Below are 20060 nucleotides of genomic sequence, written 5' to 3'. Positions count from 1 at the left end.
CAGGAAATAACAAGTGTTGGCAAGGATGTGGAGAAAAAGGAATCGTCTTGCACTATTGGTAGGAATGCAAACTGTGTGGATAGGAATCCTGTGTGGTAGGAATGCAGCCAGTGTGGAAAACAGGGTGGAGTTTTCTCAAAAAATTAAAACTGAAATTACCATATGATCCAGTAATGCCACTGATGGATATTTACCCAAAGAAAACAAAAACACTAATCTGAAAAAATAAAGTAACGCTATGTTTATTATAGCATTATTTACAATAGCCAAGAGATGAAAGCAACCTACGTGTACATCCATAGATGAATGGGTAAAGAAGATGTGGTGTATACATATAACAGAATATTATTCAGCCATAAAAAAAGAATTAAATCTTGCCATTTGCAATGGATACACCTAGAGAGTATAATGCTAAATGAAATAAGTAAGACAAAGACAAACACCATATGATTTCATTCATATGTGGAATTTAAGAAATAAAACAAATGAATAAACAAAGAAAAAAAAAGAGACAAACAAAAAAACAGAATCTTAAATACAGAGAACAAACTGGAGTTTACCAGAGGGGAGGTGGGTGAGTGGATGGGTGAAACAGATGAAGGGGATTAAGGGTACACTTATTGTGATGAGCTCTGAGTAATGCATAGAAATGTTGAATCGTTTTGCACACCAGACACTAATATAATACTGTAGGTTAATTACATTTCAGTAAGAATAAACAAATATACAAATAACAAAGCTGAGGAATACTTGTAAAAAAAAAAAAAAAAAAAGAAACCAGCAAAGAGGTGCCTGGGTGGCTCAGTCCATTAAATGTCTGACTTTTGATTTCAGCTCAGGTCATGATCTCATGGTTCATGGGATCGAGCCCCCAGTTGGGTTCTGTGCTGCCAGAGGGGAGCCTACTTGGGATTCTCTCTCTCCCTCTCTCTCTAATCCTCCCACCGCTTGTGCTCATGAATGCTCTCTCTCTCTCAAAATAAATAAATAAACATGAAAGCAAACAAACATCTGCTACATGGGATACTGCCTGATTCATTAATCATTGAATAAAGCCAATAAGATCTTTAAAATTTACTCAGTTGAATTTTGTTTAGCAACTGAAGGGAGCAAAAAAGTGAACTGTATACATTTCCAGGAAGAGAGTGGGAGGGGTGCAGGTTGTGTGTGTGTGTGTGTGTGTGTGTGTGTGTGTGTGTGTCTCTCTGTCTCCCCCCCGCCCCATTTCTCTTTCTCTTCCACCACCTTCCACCTTCCACCTTCCACACCACACTCTTTACTCTTTCCTGCGACCCTCTCTGACCACAGCTCAGCCTTGATTCATCACAGATCTCCTCCTCAAACTCTGGACCCCATTGTGACTCAACCCCTGACACTGTACTCTCAACCCCACCCAGACCCCTGCTCCTGTCCGGAACCCCGGTTCTCCCTGCACCCACCGCTCTGGCCTGATAATCCTGGTGGCTCCTCTGTGTCCCTCTGGGGAACCCTCAGCCCCAGCCACAGCCAATTCCAAGCCTAGATTCAGCCTCTACCCTCCACCCCCACACAGGGAGGAGTGCCATCATAGAAAACTCTTATGAATAAGAATAAATAAGAATAAGAGTATTTAATGCAGAGGGCCTTTCTACCAGTTACCACTGCTCTGAGCACTAAATGTCCCTGGTCTCCAACACTGAGAGCCTCCTGTCCCAGCCAGCATCGTCTCTGGTCCAGCTGGAGCAGTGGCCTCCTCTCTACTTATATTCTTTTTGCTCTCCTCCCAATCCATTCATCACACAGAATTTAGAGATTTCCTTCTAAAACACAGCTTAGATCACATCACTGTCTTATGGAGAAGCCAGGGGCCTGCCATCACATACAATATGGTGGCGTCTCAGGACTCCATCATCCCGTTTCCTGTCACCTCAGCCCTGTGCTCTCCCTCCTATGTCAGCATGTCAGCCAGGCCGGTTCCTTCCCTCTCCTAAGGCAGACACTGCTTGGGACCTTTGCCTCTGCCTGGAACACCCTTTTCCTGATCTGTAACCTTTTTTGGTCATTCAGGTCCCTAATACCAGCTCCTCTGAGGGGGGTCTTCCCAGGCCACTCTGTCTCCCCACTACCTTTGCCTCCAGCATTCTCGGCCACATCACCCCCATTTGCTTCAAATCCTGTATTATTATTTCTGAGTGTACATGCTTTATTTTTTTATTAAAAAAATTCTGTTAACATTTATTCATTTTTGAGAGAGAGACAGAGCACGAGCAGGGGAGGGACAGAGAGAGAGAGAGGGAGACACAGACTCCGAAGCAGGCTCCAGGCTCTGAGCTGTCAGCACAGAGCCCGACATGGGGCTTGAACTCACTAACTGTGAGGTGATGACCTGAGCTGAAGTCGGACGATTAACCCACTGAGCCATCCAGGGGCTCCACAGTTTATATTTCTAAACTTTTTCCTGTAAGTGCCTTTGTTCACAGCTGTTTTCCCACCTCCTAGAACAGTGCCTTGTCCAGATCTGGAACTCAGTGAATGTTTTTTAATGAATGAATGAACAAATTATCCAATTTAATTCTCACACAAACCCCACAGTGTATTTCAGTGATTCTCAACCATTGCCGCCCATTAGAATCTCTTGGGGAACCTCAAGAAAATACTGATGTTTGAACCCAAATACACTAGGTGTAATTTCATTGGTCTGTATGGGGTGCGGTGAGTTTCTTTAGGTGATACTAATGTGTAGCCATCTTCGCAGTAAACCACACTTAAATTTTAACCATCCTGGCAGAAGGAATGTGGCCAGGGCAGGGCCCATCCATCAGAATTGCCATTTCATTCAAGCCCATACCTGTAGGAAGTCTGGTTACACGCAGGCCCACTGGGCCGAGCTGGGGCAGCAAACTCCGGGGCACTTGAGGAGGGAAGTCGTGGCCTGAAGAACAGACTCCTGGTTTCCCTTTGTGACAGAGTAGGACCTGGAGGCCGCCGAGTTTCCTAAAGAAATCCAGAGGCAGAAATGAAGACCCTTCCCAGACACACGGGAACCACAGCAGCCTGAGCAGCAGTGTTCCACATTCTGGGGTTCTGGAGACCAGGGTGGCCCTGGAGAAGAATGGCCATTGTTGGGTAAGAAGGCCCTGCCCTTGCTGAGAGGCGCTTGCCCAAGCACAGGGGTGGGGCTGGAGGTCACAGGGAACACCAGAAACAAAATACATCCCGGCCAAGAGTGGCACAGGGTGGCACAGAAGTCTCTAAACATTGGAATTGGAATCCCAGCTCTGTCCCTGAATAGCTGGGTGGCCTTGGGCATGTCGCTCACCCTTTCTGAGGCTCAGTTTTGTCACGTGTAAAATGGCATAGAACTCACAGGGCTGTTGGAAGGGTTAACGGAGCTGACTGGCCAAAGTGAGCTGCAAGGGACCTGGAGGGCAGAAAGCTGGCCCTTGTCTCCTCTCCTAGCCTCTCTCCCACTCCCTGCTGCAGCCACACTGGCCTTCTTGTCACTCCTCCAATATGATGGTCACTCTCCCACCTCAGGGGCACTCGTAGCTTCTGATGAGGTTTTGGGGTGATGAGGGGGGTTCATGGGGTTTGGAGCTGACAGCCAGGAAAGAATTCTTGAAGATGTCTTTGGTGCAAAAAGGTGATTGTATTAAAGCCAGGGGACAAAACCCTTGGGCAGAAAGAGCTGCCCAGGACCCTGTGGATAGACTGGTTATATACTTGGGAGTTCATATGCTAAAGAAGACTCCCAGGATACTGGAGGCCTAGCTACTGTTACCCTAAGGTTGTTTTTCCCTCCAGCAAAGCATTAGCATTAAGACAGCAGGGAGTTCCCTGAGAAACTTTTACTCTGCCTGCCTTAAGTATTTGTCAACAGGCTGCAGGATATAAGGAAATTCAATTTTATCTGCCATTTCCTTCTGCCTTTGTTTCCCATATCAGTTTCTTCTATAGTCGGCTCTTCACCCAGGTTTACTGTCTTATCTCCTGTAAGTCTTTGCTCAAACATCACTTTCTCAGCCTGGGCCTTTTCCCCATCACTTTGTTTAAAACCGTTAACCTCCCCAATCCTCTTAGGTACTTTCTGTCTCTTTCTAGGCTTTAGTTTTCATCACAGTAGCAATCACCTTTTAAATTCCTTATACTTTACTTTGCCTAGCAGCTAATAGGTGCTTAAAGATGTTTGTTGAATGATAAATGAAAGGCAGTTATTGTATTATTAGCAGTAGCAGCAGAATTATTGTCAGAGTTTGTAGCCTCCAGTTCTTTGTGGCTGGATTCTTATCAAATACTGATGGATAGCAGTGAAATTGACTTCAGGTCCTCTGAAAAGCAGGTCATCTGACCATCCACCTTCCTGAGACTAGAGAATGTATCTTTAGATCTGGCTGCAGATTTGCAGATAAGAGCGGTTGCCTGGGACCCATTAGAGGCCTAGGCACTGAGGAAGTGGAATTTGAAGGTCAAAGAGATGATTTGCTATGGCCATGCTTGGCAGGGAGGAAGAGGAGCTGCCTCCATGGGAAGGGGCAACAGCAGCCTGGCCAGGAAATAAGCCAGAACCTCAGGGAGCAAAACACAGTGGAGGATGAACACCCAGTGTGATGCTAACCACTGCAAAGCAAGGCAGCTGATGCCTAAGCATCCTCTCCAGGAGGCACTCATAGCCCCTTTTCCATCGGAAGGACTTTGAACCACTTCTAGTGCTAAGGAAGAAAGGTGATCTGAGGTCAGAGAACATCAGAGGTCAATTTGTACTTGCTGCACATAGCAATCACTGGCAGACAAAAAATGTTCACTAAATGTTAATTCTCATTTACTCTTCATTGACTCAACAAGTATTTATTAAACTCTTAAAGTGTGGCAGGGCACTGTTACAAGTCCTGAGGAAACGGCTGAACATCTAAAATCCATGTTCTGGTGGAGTTGATATTCTAGTGTGCATGTGTGGGTTGGAGGAGGGGACAGACAGCAAAAGTGAATGAGTAGAAAATATTGAATGGCAGGTAGGTGAAGTGATGGCTGTATTAATTAGCTTAACTGTAGTAACCATTTATGTAATGCATATGCCACATACCTTAAATATATAGAATTTTATCTGTCAATCATTTCGTATTAAAACTGGAAAAAAATGTTTCTTATAAAATACATTGAATGTTAGAAAGTGATAAACACTGGGGCACCTGGGTGGTTTGGTCAGTTGAGTGGCCAACTTCAGCTCAGGTCATGATCTCATGGTTCACGGGTTTGAGCCCCATGTCCGGCTCTGTGCTAACAGCTTTGAACCTGGAGTCTGCTTGGGATTCTGTGCCTCCCTCCTGCCCCTTCCCCATTTGCACGCGCGCTTGCTCTCTCTCAGAAATAAATAAATATTAAAAAAAAAAAACATTTAAAAAAGAAAGTGATAAACACTAAGAAGGAAAATCAAGCAGAGAAGGAAGGTGGGAAGTGTCAGATGGGAGAAGGTTCCAGTTGGGGTTAGGGCTGTGGCAGAAGGCATGCTGAGCAGGGGCCTGTGTGTGAGTGGTGAGACAGTGAGTGAACCCTGTGAAAGGAAATTTGTGGCAGAGAAGCCAGTGAGCCTGGAGCTCAAGGAATGAAGCAGGGCTGGAGCCAGCTCACAGGGGTGTGCCAGAGACAGTTAATAATCAGGAACTTTGCAAGCCGGTTTTTAAAACTTTGGTTGATTGAAATTGGCCATGGTGGGAATATTTAACCACAGATATTGGCAAACACTATGAGACAAGATGTTTTTTGCTCTTGTTCTCAGAGATCCAGTTAACCAGCAGCAGGGAGAACAAAGGGCAGGCAGGCCAGTGTGGCTGGAACAGAGCTAGCAGGGGGCCGGAGGGGAGAGCCAGGAAATCATGTGGGGCCTTGCAGCTGCTGGCAGGACTTTGACTTGGACTTCGAGCCAGACAGGGAGACATAGGAGGTTTCAAAACAACACAAAACAAAAAAAGCTTTTTTTTTTTTCTTTTTTTTAGATTTAATTTTACATACCATAAAATTCATTGAAGTATGCCATTGTTACTATTGCTGTTATTTTTAGTCATTTACAGATTTGTGCAGCCGTGATCACATTCCGATATAAAAAATTTCTATCACCTCAAAGACATCCCTTGTGTCCATTTGCAGTCATTCCCTGTTCACATACCCAGCCCCAGGCAACTACTGATGTACTTTCTTGTCTCTGTGCTTTGGAGGGTTTGGAGCAGAAAAGGAACATGGTTTGACTTATATTATTGTCACTATTGTATTCTTTCTGCTAAAACATAATAAAGTTCCTGTTCTCTTTTCAGATGACGTGGTGAACTGAATTTTCAGGGAAGATGTTCCACCAGAGCTGGAGTTTAATCTCCCAGCCCTGCGAGCTCTGAGAAAAACTTGTTGGTGGAGCCACACTCACAGGCTTCAAGCTTGCTGGCCAGTTGAAGTTACCTTGTCCTCTGCTGGCTTCAGGCTCTGCCCTCTCTTGGCTGCATCTGGGGCCAAACTTCCCTGTGGGAGGCTGAGTCAGCAGATTACCTTCTCCAGCAGTCCTGGAGGAACCTGAATGTTTATAGGCATTAAAGCCTGTATTCAGCTGAAGCAGAACACCGAAGCTCTTTTGCATTTCTTGGGTTCAAGAGCAAGGTACTATAGAGAGAAGTCTTTCAAGGACAGGTATCAGAAGAGGCCTGCCTGAAATGGCCTTGTGCCCTGGGAAAGGAGGCCTGGGGACTGTAATTATCAGCTGTCAAGGGGTGGAGGAATCCAGGTGTGGGAGGCAGAGGAAAAGGCTTGGGGCAGAGTTCAGGAGAGCTGAGGAATGGGGGGAGAGGGTCAGAGGGGGGGGAGTCTGAGGCCCTAGGGCTGGCGGCCACAACAGAGGCTGGGGCCTGGGCGTCTCTGGGAGTTGAGACCTGCAAGTCACTTGTCTGTCATCTCTAAGCCTCGCTTTCTTTATCTGTAAAACAGAGAAAAGAACAGTTAGATCCTAGAGTTGTAAGGATTTAAGGAAATAACATCTACAAAGCGCCTTCCAAATGTTTGCTTGGTACACAGTAAGTCTTCTGTAGATGGCAATTATAATCATTCTTCTTGGTATTGTGATACATTATTATTGTTGGTTATTGTCTTAGTCTGTTTGGCAGCTGTGGTTCAAACAACATTTATTTCTCATGGTTCTGGGGACTGGGAAGTCCAAGATCAAAGTGCAGCAGTCAGATTCCAAGTGTGGTGAGAGCCCCCTTCCTGGTTCGCAGACCAGGCAGGTCTGACAAAGCAGGTCTGGCAAAGTGGGTCTGCATTCTCCTCAAGAAGCAGAAGGGGCAAGCCAGCTCTCTGGGGTCTCAGGACCTCATCACCTCCCAAAGGCCCCCACCTCCTGCTACCATCACATTGGGGGTTAGAACTTAATAAAAGAATCTGGGGGTGGGAAGCTCAAACTTTTAGTCTCTGGCAGTTACATTACCATATTCTGTTACTATTATAATGACCAAAAGGAATTTGGTGGAAAAAAACTGCATCTGGGGATGCAGCCTCTAGGCCACTGCTTCTTAAACTTCCAAGTGCACACACCTCACTCAGGCTCCCTTTAAGTGCAGAGTCTAATTCCACACGTCTAGAGTGCGGTCTGTGGTTCTGCAGTTGTCCCAAGCTCCCAGGAGTGCTGATGCTGCTGTCCCATAGACCGACTTTGAGTAGCAAGACACTGAAAATTGCCCTGTCCAATATGGTAGCCACAGCCACTTGCAGCTGTTGAGCCCTTGAAATGTGGCTTGTCCAAAGTGAGGTGTGTTTGTAAGTGTAAAATACATACTGGATTGTGAGGATTTACAATCCTCTACCTCCACCCCCCAAAAATGTAAATTATCTCTTTAGTAATTTCTTTTTACATTGATTACATGTTGAAATTATAGGATACAGCTGGTGTTGACCAAAAAAAAAGAGCAAAGCTAAAAAAAAAAAGTTCATTTGGTGTCTCAGAATTACAATTCAGAGAACACAGATTAGGGCTGGAACCCAAATAGTGCCCCACCCCCACTCCAGGGAGCAACAGGCAAGGATTTTTAAAGACAAAAGGGAATGCTTCTATATATTGCTTACAACGAATTTTGATTGATGTTGGCGGAAGAAAACTGATCTTGACTGAATATAATTGATTGCTAAGGCTAAACAAAGTCTCTTACTGTAACAGGTATTCAGACTGAGTCCTTGGAATATTTGTGGTTTGGCCCAGTTCAAAAGTTCATGGTTCCACTGGTGAGGTGTGAACGTTAAGGCCTACCTCCTGAATGGCCTCCAGACTCATTTTAAAACCTCTTGACATAATGACCCTATCTTATTTCACCTTTCACATGGATTAAATAAAATATTATTGTAATTCATTTCACCCCTTTCTTTTTATGTTTTTGAATGAAGCTACTAGAAAATTGTACATTACAGGTGTAGCTCACAATATATTTCTATTGTGCAGTGTTGCTCTAAAGCTTTTCTTGTCTTTGTCAGCTAGTTCAGGGTTTATCTTGGGAAAGTGGGCTTGGGAAGCCTTGGGAAGTGGGTTCTGAGTTACTGACCTCAGACCCCCAGAGGTCCACAGGCGGTGAGAGGTGGAAGAGATGGGCCTCAGACTGAGAAAAAAATGACCAAAATCACATGGTGGTACTAAGACTGAGTTCCAAGACTCTGTTTACAGGTCAGTGTGCACTGTAGTCACCATCAGGGCTGACCACAGGTTTCTTCTCAAGCTCAGTCTGTCCACAAAGCCCAGAATTCAGCATGATGCTCTGTCTCTTCTCTTTGGTGACAGACCAGAGGCAATAACATGATGCCATGGCTAAGAGGACGAGTCCTCAAGGTGCTGAGAAGTGCGCGGGGATTCTGTGGGCCTCATGGGCAACCACCACCTCTACTTGACCCTCAGAACATTGTGGCCACCTGGGAAGCAATCAGCCTGGGGAGGCAGCCAGTGCCTGAGTACTTCAACTTTGCTCACGATGTACTGGACATGTGGAGCCAGCTAGAAAAGGTGAGGCGCACTGTGTCCTAGTGTCCAGCTTGGGCATCAAAGTCTGCCCTCTGGAACCCCACTGTGACTCAGAGCTACAAGATAAGTGGACAATTTGACCTAGGAGTTTCTCAAGTCCTAAAATTTAAACTGTTTTAGGAACTGATTATCTGGATTTCTTTTTGTGTTTGTGTTCATATGCTTCCTTCTTTATTTTCCCTTCCTTATGTGTCTGTTGTGCCTCTGTCTGTATGTTATAGTTCGCTTTTTATTTATGTTAAAGGTGCTAACTTTGTATTTAGAGCAGGAGAATATAAACTATCTCAAAGCAATTTGTTTATGTTAACTTTAAGAAGAGCTTGTTTAAAGAAAAACAATGAGGGAACTAACACCATTAGTGGATTCACTAAAAGTATACGTTTCGTGGGTATAGTAAAGTATGAAGGTGGTTGCAGTTAGATAGACATGGTTCATCCACTTGAAGTGTGACCTTGGATAAATGCACCAAGCTCTTTGGATTTTTTTCACCCATATTTTTTCATCTTTAGTTTTCGCATGTATCAAATGGGAGTCATACCATCTGCCACCTGGGAAGCATATGTAGAAGATGGAGCCAGGGCCTGTTCCTGTCTACAAAGTCTGAGCTCTTTTTCCAACCTGGCATTGTCCTTAGAAGATTTCTCTCAATGATAAATACAAACAGGGTTACATCAGCAAAAATGGTGGAATCAGGATTTGCTATAATTTTATCCTCTATAAAAGCAACAGCAATGAAAAACCTTGGAAAAACTGTCAGAATCTACTTTTTAAAATTCTGGAGACTTACCAAAGGCTGGAATAGATCAGGGAGTGTTTCTTAAAGAAACACACATTAAAGATTCGGATGAATCTTCATAAGAATTCCCCTGAGATATTACTTCATTATGTAAAAATAACGTATGCCTCGTGACAATTTTGGGAAAATTTTAAAACACATCTGATGAACTCCAACTTTAGGGAAACAAGGACTGCCAGAAAATGTTACCCTCTACGTTATATATGCACTTAGCAGATTACCTGAAGTCTGACTTTTTAAAGTTGAATTGTACGTTTTTTAAACTTGATTGCCCTTGAAGCAGAAAGTATAATGTTTCAAAAAAATGATAACACATCTCTAATTAATATAGATACTCAATGTAATATTTATCAAAATCCCAGGGGACTTCTTTGCTGAAATCTTCTCCAAAAATTGATGTGGAAACGCAAAGGACCCTTAATAATAACCTCAGCAGCCTTGAAAAAGAAATACAACCCTGGAGGACTCAAACCTGCTACAGAGTTATAGTAATAACTGTATTTTTTTTTCCTGTGTGAGGAAAAAAAAAAAGACAGTGTAACACTGGTATAGGGATAGATCTGGATGGATGGATGGAATAGAATTGAGAGTCCAGAAATAAACCCATAAATCTATGGTCAGTTGATTTTCAACACAAGTGCCAAGAAAATTCAGTGGGGAAAGAATAATCTTTCCAACTAGTGGTGCTGGCACATATTATGATTCCATCCATATGAAATATCCAAAACAGGCAAATCCATAGAAACAGAGTAGATGAGTGGTTGCCAAGGGTTGGGGAGAGGGGAGAATAGGAAGTGACTGCTAATCTGTACAGTGTTTCTTTTTGGGATGATGAAAATGTTCTGGAATTAGATAGTGGCAATGATCACAGCACTTTGGGAATATACTACAAACCACTGAATTGTGCACTTCAGAATAGTGAAGTTTATGGTATGAGAATTATATCTCAAAAAAAGGGGACACAAAACAGAGGAATCATATACTGTCTTTTGCATTAAAAAAAGTGGTATGGAAAACAGAATATACTTAATGTTTACCTAAAGAAACACTGAACAGGGGCGCCTGGGTGGCGCAGTCGGTTAAGCGTCCGACTTCAGCCAGGTCACGATCTTGCGGTCTGTGAGTTCGAGCCCCGCGTCAGGCTCTGGGCTGATGGCTCAGAGCCTGGAGCCTGTTTCCGATTCTGTGTTTCCCTCTCTCTCTGCCCCACCCCCGTTCATGCTCTGTCTCTCTCTGTCCCAAAAATAAATAAACATTGAAAAAAAAAAATTAAAAAAAAAAAAAAAGAAACACTGAACAGATATGCAAGAAACTAATAATACTGGTTACTCATTGAGGCAGGTGAAGTGAGGAGCAACATAGATGGGCATAAGGATGGGAGGAAGCCTCTCAATGCATCTTTCCATATTGTTTTGAATTTGAACACTGTTGAACACTGTGTTGAATTTAAACACTATTGCAACAAAATCAAATAAAACAGTAACAAGCAAACAAAAGTCCTCAACAAATGTTTTCCTTTTCTTTTCTGCCTACACTGCCATCTAGGCTGGACACAGGCCCCCGATCCCTGCATTCTGGTGGGTCAATGGCATGGGAGCAGAAGTCAAGTGGAACTTTGAGCAGCTGGGGCAGCAGTCCAGGAGGGCAGCGAATGTGCTGAAGGACACGTGTAGCCTTCAGCCTGGGGACAGGATGATGCTGGTGCTCCCGCGGCTCCCAGAATGGTGGCTGGTCAGCGTGGCATGTATACGGACAGGTCAGTGAGCAGGGCTGAGGCTACCACTTGGGGCTGACACACCTGCCAGAGTTTTGCAGAGTCCACATGGTTTGGGAGATGGAGCAAAGTGAACTTTACGTGGAGTTTTGTTTACTTCCCCTTTGCCTAACAGTCACAAACTTGATTGAGCACGGGGCGGGGGGGGGGGGGGGGGGGCGGCAGGTAGTAATGTAATTGAGGAAAGCAGGTCGGTGTGTGGCGGTAGGGAGCGCTAGTGACTGCCGGATAGCGCAGCTCACATGGCTTATCAAAAGGGGGCAACTGCTTCTCAACTCCAGCCAGATGTTTTGTTTCCAGCACTTCTGACTTTGTAATAGAAAACTCTGGATTTTTATGGGGGAAGAAAAACTGTTGAGAATGAAATAAACTTTAGAAAAAATCTGAGTGGAACAAACCAAACATATTTTTTGCTGGTCATGGTTTGGGAGCTGTGAGCGTGTGGAGAGTAATGCAAGTATGCATGAGAGACCTTCCTAGTCAATCTACATTACTTTCACTCTTAGACTTTATGGCTCTCACCACCACAGCATCTACCAGCTGCCAAGGGAAGAAAGAGAAGGACAAAATAATCAAAGCCATAAGATTAGCCCTTGAGGATTCCTCCTCCTGCTGTTATGAATGGCCAAGGCAACGGACCATTGATCTTCTTGGGGTGATTCTTCCAGCACAGGAGCAGAGGCGGAAATAGAACTCAGAGGGCCTCTGCTGACCCTCTGATGCTCTTATTGAAAGGGCTGGAGTTTTTATGCTGACTTTACAAAAGCAAGACAACTACTTTTGGTGGAGAGCTGGTTTCTCCACCCACTGGGAACTTTCCACTACTTGAAAGGTTGACCACGCCCTCCAACCCTGTCCATAGAACACTGTCTGAAATATGGATGTTTTTACAAATAATGTTTGCAAAACAGAGGGGGATACAAACTCATACCAGAGAATTAGCTTTTCTATACAAACAAGTTTAGTCAACCATTTTGTGAATGGATTGTCAAAAAAAAAAAAAGGCAGGAACTTTACTTCTATTTTTATATACTCTTGCACAAAATATAAAAATCACCATTATAGTACATCCAGCTTGAGGAAAAGAAACAGGCCCACAGGTTTTTGGAGTTCTCCATATCCTGCCATGGCATATAAGGTTTATTTAAATGAGAGCCTAGGTAAAGGAGCCCTTATGTTTTTCTTGAGGACCTACTATGTGCCTGGCAGTGTGTTGGGCACTTTGCATGATCAAAACTTCTTTTGGGGGTATTATTTTCATTATTTTTCCTGTTATCTAAATGTCTCCAGTTCCCCCAATTGTGCAGATTCACCCATTTCTTTGATGTCCAAATAAAATAGTTCAGGACTACATCATACATGACCATGTCAAGTCCAACATCATCTCCAACATTTTAGAGGATCCCCAAGCTGGATGTCCTTATATTCTCACATTGCCATGTTCTCCTGATATGCACTTATTACTGGTCTTCTAGTCTTTGGTGTTAGACTCATTTCTCTTGCTGACATCCCTAGCTGTCCACCATCTGCTTGGGCCCCCAAAACAGCACACACAACTCCAGGTGGGACAGACTTCTGGAAATAGCTAAAGCAGAGAGATGAAGTAAAGAGATACCATTCACCTCCCAAAGTGTTCATGCTGGGTTTTAAAACCCATAAAAGCTTAGGAGATAAAGCAAAGTGTAATGAGAACTTTGGTTTGGCTCCAACACCATTTGGGATTGGCCCCTTCCTCTGTCTACTGTCCTCACTCACTGGCCATGGCAGGATGACCCATTCTTTTAGGATCTCTTTCTTCTCATCTGTGAAATGAGAGTGCTGGGCTCAGTGGGTGTTTACAACCTCCATTCTGAGATACTCAGGTGGCTTTTCAGGTGTCTGATAAAATTTGTCCATGTTTTATGCTTCCACATCCCTTCCCCTTGGGAAGAGATGGACTCAGCTGCATTCAGAAGTGGTTTTGGTTGATGTTATACAAGCTCCCACCTACTGTACCTACCCTCCCACCACCCACCCCAAGAGATCCACTCTCAACACTAGGATTTATTGTAGCCTTTTGTGTGAAGGCATGGCAAACCAAGGAGCTAGGTCATTTCTAAAACAGTATTTGAGATCTTGGACCCTTAGGTTTACCACCTCTTAGACTCACAATCCCAGTTCTACCACATGTTAGCTGTGTGATCTTGGGCAAGTTATTTCATTTAATTAAGGCATAAGGGTCTAAGTCTTAGTGTTTTTGTTGTTGTTGTTTGAATCTGCAAAATGGGTATAAAAATAGCACCTACTCATCAGGGTTGTGAGAATTAAATGAAATAATGCATGTAAATTCTTAGCACGTATAAGTGCTCCATAAACATATTCTGGATTCCATTATTGTCATTATTGTTACCTTTTCCAGTTCAGGCATTCCAACCCTGCCCAGTCCCTTCTTGTTCCTTTCTCTGATGGGACTATCAGGGTCTGGACTTCTTCACAGGGCTCTTCCCCTGCTGCCCAGTCAACATCCCCTCTCTGTGTGGTGCCAGGGGCTGTCATGATTCCGGGTGTCTCTCAGCTGACGGAGAAGGACCTCAAATACAGGCTGCAGGCATCCAGGGCCAAGTCCATTATCACCAGTGACTCCCTGGCTCCGCGGGTCGACGCCATTAGTGCTGACTGCCCCTCCCTTCAGACCAAGCTACTGGTGTCAGACAGCAGTCGGCCAGGCTGGATGAACTTCAGGGAACTCCTCCGGTAAGTTGGGGTTTTCCAGAGAACAGCATAAAGATGAGGCCAAGGTTTTCCCCCTTTAAGTAATAGGGGATGGAGTGTATTGCTGATTGTACACGAAGAGAGTGAACCAGAAAGGAGCACTCAACTGTGGAGATCACGTGGACCTGAGACCTAATCCCAGTGACCGCCTTAAGATCCTTCAAAGTCACTCACTTTTCAGTACTAGAATTGTCATTAGCTTTTCTGGGTGTCTTTTGCTTCTGTCATGGTGCTAGTGGTTACAGAACTGGTAGCCAGAGTAAACTAGATAACCCATATGATGCACTTAGGACATAGTGGGTGGTCAATTAGTAATATAATAATAGCTGCCATGCATTGAGTGCTTGGTGTATGCTAGGCATTGTGCTCGGTAAGCATTTACCTACATTCGTTCATGCACCAAAGATGTAATGAACATCTATTTTGTGTAAGCATTGTGTTTGGTGCTCTTATTTAATACTTGGGAAAAAACCCTATGAAGTACCCTTTAACCCAATTTTACAGGTAAGGAAACTGACACTGGAAAAGTAAAGTGACTTATGCAAGATGCTAACAAGTAGTTACATGATGGTTGGGACAGAACCAAAAGCCATCTGCCTTTGAGCAACGCCCTGGTGGGAGCCTACCTTGGCATTTGAGATTTTGTCCTGATCAGAGGCAGAAACAAAAAGGGGCCCTGTCAGAGGCCTGTACCATGAAGTCACACATGCACATTCCACAGACCAACTACCACCCATTCACCTGGGTGTTGTTTCACTTTATTTTACTTTTCTTACTAATATCAACATTTGTCTCTTATCAGTAGCTTTATTTGAAAAAGAACTATGTGCCACATTCACTTAAATGTGTTACAGATTTCTAGGATTATAAGACCCACAAGCATGCATTGCAAGTAATTTATCTTGTATTTTCCAAAATATTATATTTCCAATATGTGACACTTTTTATAATATATTATTATGTTATATTTCATTGCAATGATTATCAGCAGAAACTTGAACAGAAAATACTCAGCACGTGTAGGTAGTAAAGTAAAAAAGATATATTTAGAAGTTTGAGGACATGGTAAATAATCTTTAGATTGTTCTTGCCTATATTAGAATGCAAACTTTCTACTAAAAATTATGGAAAATTCTGTTTATTTTGTTTTACTTATTTATTTGGCCATTTATCTTTGGGTACTGTTTTAAATTCAGATTCCCACATCTGACTTACTTAACCAGATGTACCTGAGCAAAGGCCCTGGGAATCTGTATTGTAAGAGATCTGCCCAGATGATATTGATGAGCTGTCGGGTTGGCCTAGACCAGGAATTCTCAATTTGGGCTGTCATTAGAATTACCTGAGGAGCTTTTAAAAAAACCAAAATATACAAAAAAAAAAAAAAAATCCTAGTGCCCCAGGCCCACCATCAAAGCTTCTGTTTTTCTCTAGGGTAGAGCCTGGGCAATGGGATTTCTTTTAACAACTCACCAGATGCCCCTGTGGTCCAGCCAGGATTGAGAACCAGTGGGTGAGAAGATTTGCCAGATCACAGAACTTTAGGAGTTACCCAGATCTGAAACCCACAAATTTAGGGAATCCTTCAGCCCTAAATCACCTGGAATTGGGGTGAGGGCAAAGCTGTGCCTTAAATGTGCAGAGGCATAGACACAGAAACGTGCTTATCCACCAGAGAGTCCTCATGCCCAGGTGGAGGAGCACAGGCTCTTTTGAGTGAGTTGCTTCACCAGTTTTGAGCCTCAATTTCCTTATTTGCAAAGGGTTATAATGATAGTACCTACCCCCTGAGGTGATTGTAGGGCTCAGAGACAATGCCAACTGGAGCTTCCAGCACAGTGCCTCACAGGTAGTATTTAATAAGATGGTAGCCAGTATTGTTGTTGTAAATATTATTGTTATTATGACTATTTTTACTACTTGTAATACCACCTAGGATTTTTATATTTTACAGCGAGGCATCCACAGAGCACAACTGTGTGAGGACCAAGAGTCAAGACCCACTGGCCATCTACTTCACAAGTGGCACTACTGGGGCCCCCAAGATGGTTGAGCACTCCCAGGCCAGCTATGGACTGGGTTTTGTGGCCAGTGGAAGGTACCAGGGGACAGCTCATCTGGCAGGTCAAGTAACAGAAAGTAGGGAATGAGCCAGAGAAACGTAAGAGGCATAGTGGCAAGAGTGAGGTCAGAGAACTAACATGGGGCACCTGGGTGGTTCAGTCAGTTGAGCGTCTGACTCTTGGTTTCGGGTCAGGTCGTGATCTCCACAGTTTGTGAGATCGAGTCCCGCATTGGGTTCTGAGCTGACAGTGTAGAACCTGCTTGGGATTCTCTCTCTCTCTGCCTCTCCTCTGCTCATTTTCTCTCTCTCTCTCTCTCTCTCTCTCTCTCTCTCTCTCTCTCTCTCTCAAAATAAATAAACTTAAAAAAAAAAAAAGAAGAATGAAGTCAGAGAGCTAACAAAGTGTGAACTCAGGTAGAATCAGAAGGCCTTGCCTGGGCTTTACTTTGAGCAAGGTGAGAAGCCATTGGAGATTTTTTGTTTTTAATTGTGGTAAGAGATATATAACATAAAATTTACCATCTTAACCTTTTTAAGTGTAGAATTAGTGTTATTAAGGACGGTCACATTGTTATACAATCATCCCCACCATCCATCTCTGGAACTTTTCCATTTTGTAAATCTGAAACTCTATGCCCATTTACACATTAATTCCCCTTTTCCTCCCTCCTCAACCCTGACACCCACCATTCTACTTTCTGTCTCTATGAATTTGACTACTCTGGGAATCACCTATAAGTGGAATCATACAGTATTTTTCCCTTCTTGTCTAACTCATTTCACTTAGCAAAATGTCCTCGGGTTTCATCCATGTTGTAGCATGTGTCAGAATTTCCTTTCTTTTTAAGGCTCTTTAATGAATATTGCAACGTATGTAACATATCAGTGTTGTTTATCCAGTCACCCAAGGATGGACACTTGGGTTGCTTCCACTTTTTGGCTGTTATCACTAGTGCTATTAACATGGGTATATAAACATCTATTCAAACCCAAATTCTTTTGGGTGTATATATCCAGAAGTGGAATTGCTGGATCATACAGTGATTCTATGTTTAATTTTCTGAGGAACATTGGAGTATTTTGAGCAGAGGAGTGATGTGACCTGATTTGCTTTTTTAAAGGATCTGTCAGGAGTTTGGGTTGAGAATAACCTGTAGGGGGCAAAGGATGAAGCAGAGACCCACTTCAGAAGCTAGTGCATTAAGAGGCAAAGGTAGGAGGGAGGCTTCCGCAGGGGAAGTAAGAGGAGGCAAGATTCTGAATGTAGTTTGAACATAGGCCTAATAAGATTTGCTGACAGGTTTGATGTGAAGTGAGAGACAGCAAGAAGAGTCAGGGGTGATGCCTCGTTTTATGGCCTGAACAATTAGAAGCGTTAACTGGCAGCGGGAAGACTATGTTGAGCTGTTTGGTGGGAGGAACACGAGGAGTTCATTTTCAGCGTCCTAAGTTTGAGATGCTTAGTAGACATCTCCATACCCTGAGTTAAGAAAGGAGATATTGGGAGGTATTTGGAGATACATGTGTAGAGTTAGTGGGAAATATTCATGATGGAATTGTCAGCAAGGTGGTACTTAATGCCGTGAAATTGGATGAGATCAGCAAAGAGTAAAAGACACTGGGAAGAGAAGAGGCCTGGGCACTGAATGCCTGAGGCATTTCTGCAATGAAGTGGTAAGCAAGGAGAACTAGGAGAAGGAGACCAAGAAGGAGCAGCCAAGGTTGAGGACCAGGAAGACCATGTGTCCTAGAATCCAAGTGCAGAACATGACCGCTTGTGTATTTTCTATGCTCACAGGCACCGCCTCCCTTTCCTTGGATGTCCTTCCTTCTCTGCCTCCCCTGTGTAGTTCCTGCACATCATTTACATCTCACTCAGCCCTCACCTCCTCTGGGGAACCATTTCTCAGATCCGTCTCCATCCTGTCTCTGGGTTGGGTGCCCATTCTCCAGAATTGCATAATTGCATAATTGTAAAATGGCTCTGTGTTTAACTCTTTGAAAGCTTGCTCTTCAGGGTCTTCCTAGATGTTTAAACTTACTAAACTGTAGGCTCCTCAAAGCAAGACTGATCATTCTTTGCTACACTCTAATGCCAAGTGTAGAATAAGTGCTGAATAAACTTTGGCTGAATCAAGAAGTTTCCTCATCACATTGTACTGAGTTTATGTGTTCCTTTACAGATCACTCCCACTAGATTGTGAACTCTTGAAAGCATGGGATCTGTCTGTTTAATTCTGTATCCTTCGCCTATGGCATAAATACACAGAATATGCTCCATAAATGCTTGTTGAGAGAAAGAGTGGCTTTAGGGTTCTTGTACCAATTTGATAACTACAAGTGAGTTATAAGTGAACCTTGGTCAAGGCTCCAAATAAGGTAACATTGATACTGTAATCCTTTTTAAAAGAAGAAGCACTGCTGGAGGTTCTGACTTTCTCTAATTTTTGGCAGGCATTGGGTGGACTTGACCAAATCAGACATCTTCTGGAACACCTCAGACACGGGCTGGGTGAAGGCAGCCTGGACCCTCTTCTCTGCCTGGCCTAATGGATCTTGCATTTTTGTGCATGAACTGCCCCGAGTTGATGCCAAGGTTATTCTGAATGTAAGAAACAAGAATATGGCTTATGTGTTGGGTGTAAATGAAATGAGTGGAGTATAGGCATTGGGGATGTCTGGCTGGCTGAGTCAGTAGAGCATGCAGCTCTTGATCTCAGGGTTGTGAGTTCAAGCACCACATTGGGGGTTGAGATTACTTAAAGAAATAAAGCTTTTTAAAAAAAGGAATACAGGTTTTGAATTTGCAGGAGAAAAGTCATAAGTGACCACAAGGCCTCTTTGGTGCTGATATTAAACAAAATGGCTCCCAGGACCATCCATATCTGACTCCTGCCCACCTGGCTACCTTCAGTTATTGCCTGTCCTATAACTAGATTCCTGGACAAGACCATTGAATATCTCTGAACATTTTCATATTGTATGTTTTCTGCATTGGGTGCCTCTCCCTCCACCAATTTCTTCCTGTGCTCCTGTCAAAACCCTAGTTTACTTTTCCAAACCTTGGGGAAAGCCATACTCTACTCCTCAATTCCATGTGCTACTATCCATGGTGCCTAGTGTGAATATTTCACCCAGCCGGAGTATCCTGATGACTCCTGCCCATTTTCCCCGGGTTTTGTCATAATTATTGACCCCATAATTATTGACATAAGGCACCTTCCTTCTGCCCTCTACATCCTAACCACCATTCCTTAAAACATCTGAGGGGCTGTCTGCGGGTGCATGCTCTTTGCATTGAGGTAAGCTGTGTCACCTGGTGGCTGATAGCATAGACCATGCCATCATTCAGACCTGACCTCTGATCCTACATCTTCCATTTGCTAGCTGTGTGTCCTTGGGAAAGGTACCTAACTTCTTTCCTTGAGATGAGAAAATTGAACCTCAGTTTCTTCATCTGTAAGAAAGAAAGGGATAATACAGTCCTATGGAGAATGAAACAATCCTAGGCATGGGGCCTGGCACAGAGTGGGCTGCTAACACATATTGACTATTATTGCCATTACCAAGCTCACCATCATCATTTTTCACTTAGGGCTTGATTAGCCAGTGTGTACCTTGTCCCTCTACTGCCTCTAGCCCCTACCTAGTATATTAGTTA

At 43.6% G+C, this 20060-nt stretch overlaps 2 protein-coding genes across 9 annotated transcripts in view; one reads left to right on the top strand and one right to left on the bottom strand.

Moving 5' to 3' along the window:
* The window catches only part of PDILT (protein disulfide isomerase like, testis expressed), a 42880-nt gene extending 39919 nt beyond the window's left edge, over nt 1–2961 (bottom strand). Inside the window, exon 1 of the mRNA XM_003998790.5 lies at nt 2828–2961. The gene's annotated coding sequence lies outside the window, so the exon portion shown is untranslated. The remainder of the gene's footprint in view (nt 1–2827) is intronic.
* ACSM5 (acyl-CoA synthetase medium chain family member 5) overlaps nt 1–20060 on the top strand; it is a 181070-nt gene that overhangs the window by 150158 nt on the left and 10852 nt on the right. For 4 of the 8 annotated variants that reach the window (XM_045048158.1, XM_045048156.1, XM_045048157.1 and 1 more), the window contains 5 exons: nt 8777–8995; nt 11355–11565; nt 14109–14316; nt 16289–16432; nt 18854–19007. In XM_045048158.1, the coding sequence (XP_044904093.1) occupies nt 8777–8995; nt 11355–11565; nt 14109–14316; nt 16289–16432; nt 18854–19007 (936 nt within the window). Of the gene's footprint in view, nt 1–6480; nt 6649–6855; nt 7029–8776; nt 8996–11354; nt 11566–14108; nt 14317–16288; nt 16433–18853; nt 19008–20060 lie in introns of those variants that run through there. The other 4 variants (XM_045048159.1, XM_003998822.5, XM_045048160.1 and 1 more) reach the window with 4 other exon arrangements.

Source organism: Felis catus, chromosome E3, assembly GCF_018350175.1.
Source record: "Felis catus isolate Fca126 chromosome E3, F.catus_Fca126_mat1.0, whole genome shotgun sequence".
Lineage (NCBI taxonomy): Eukaryota > Metazoa > Chordata > Mammalia > Carnivora > Felidae > Felis > Felis catus.
The sequence above is the reverse complement of the archived record's forward strand: the minus strand, read 5'-3'. Positions and strand labels throughout refer to the sequence as shown.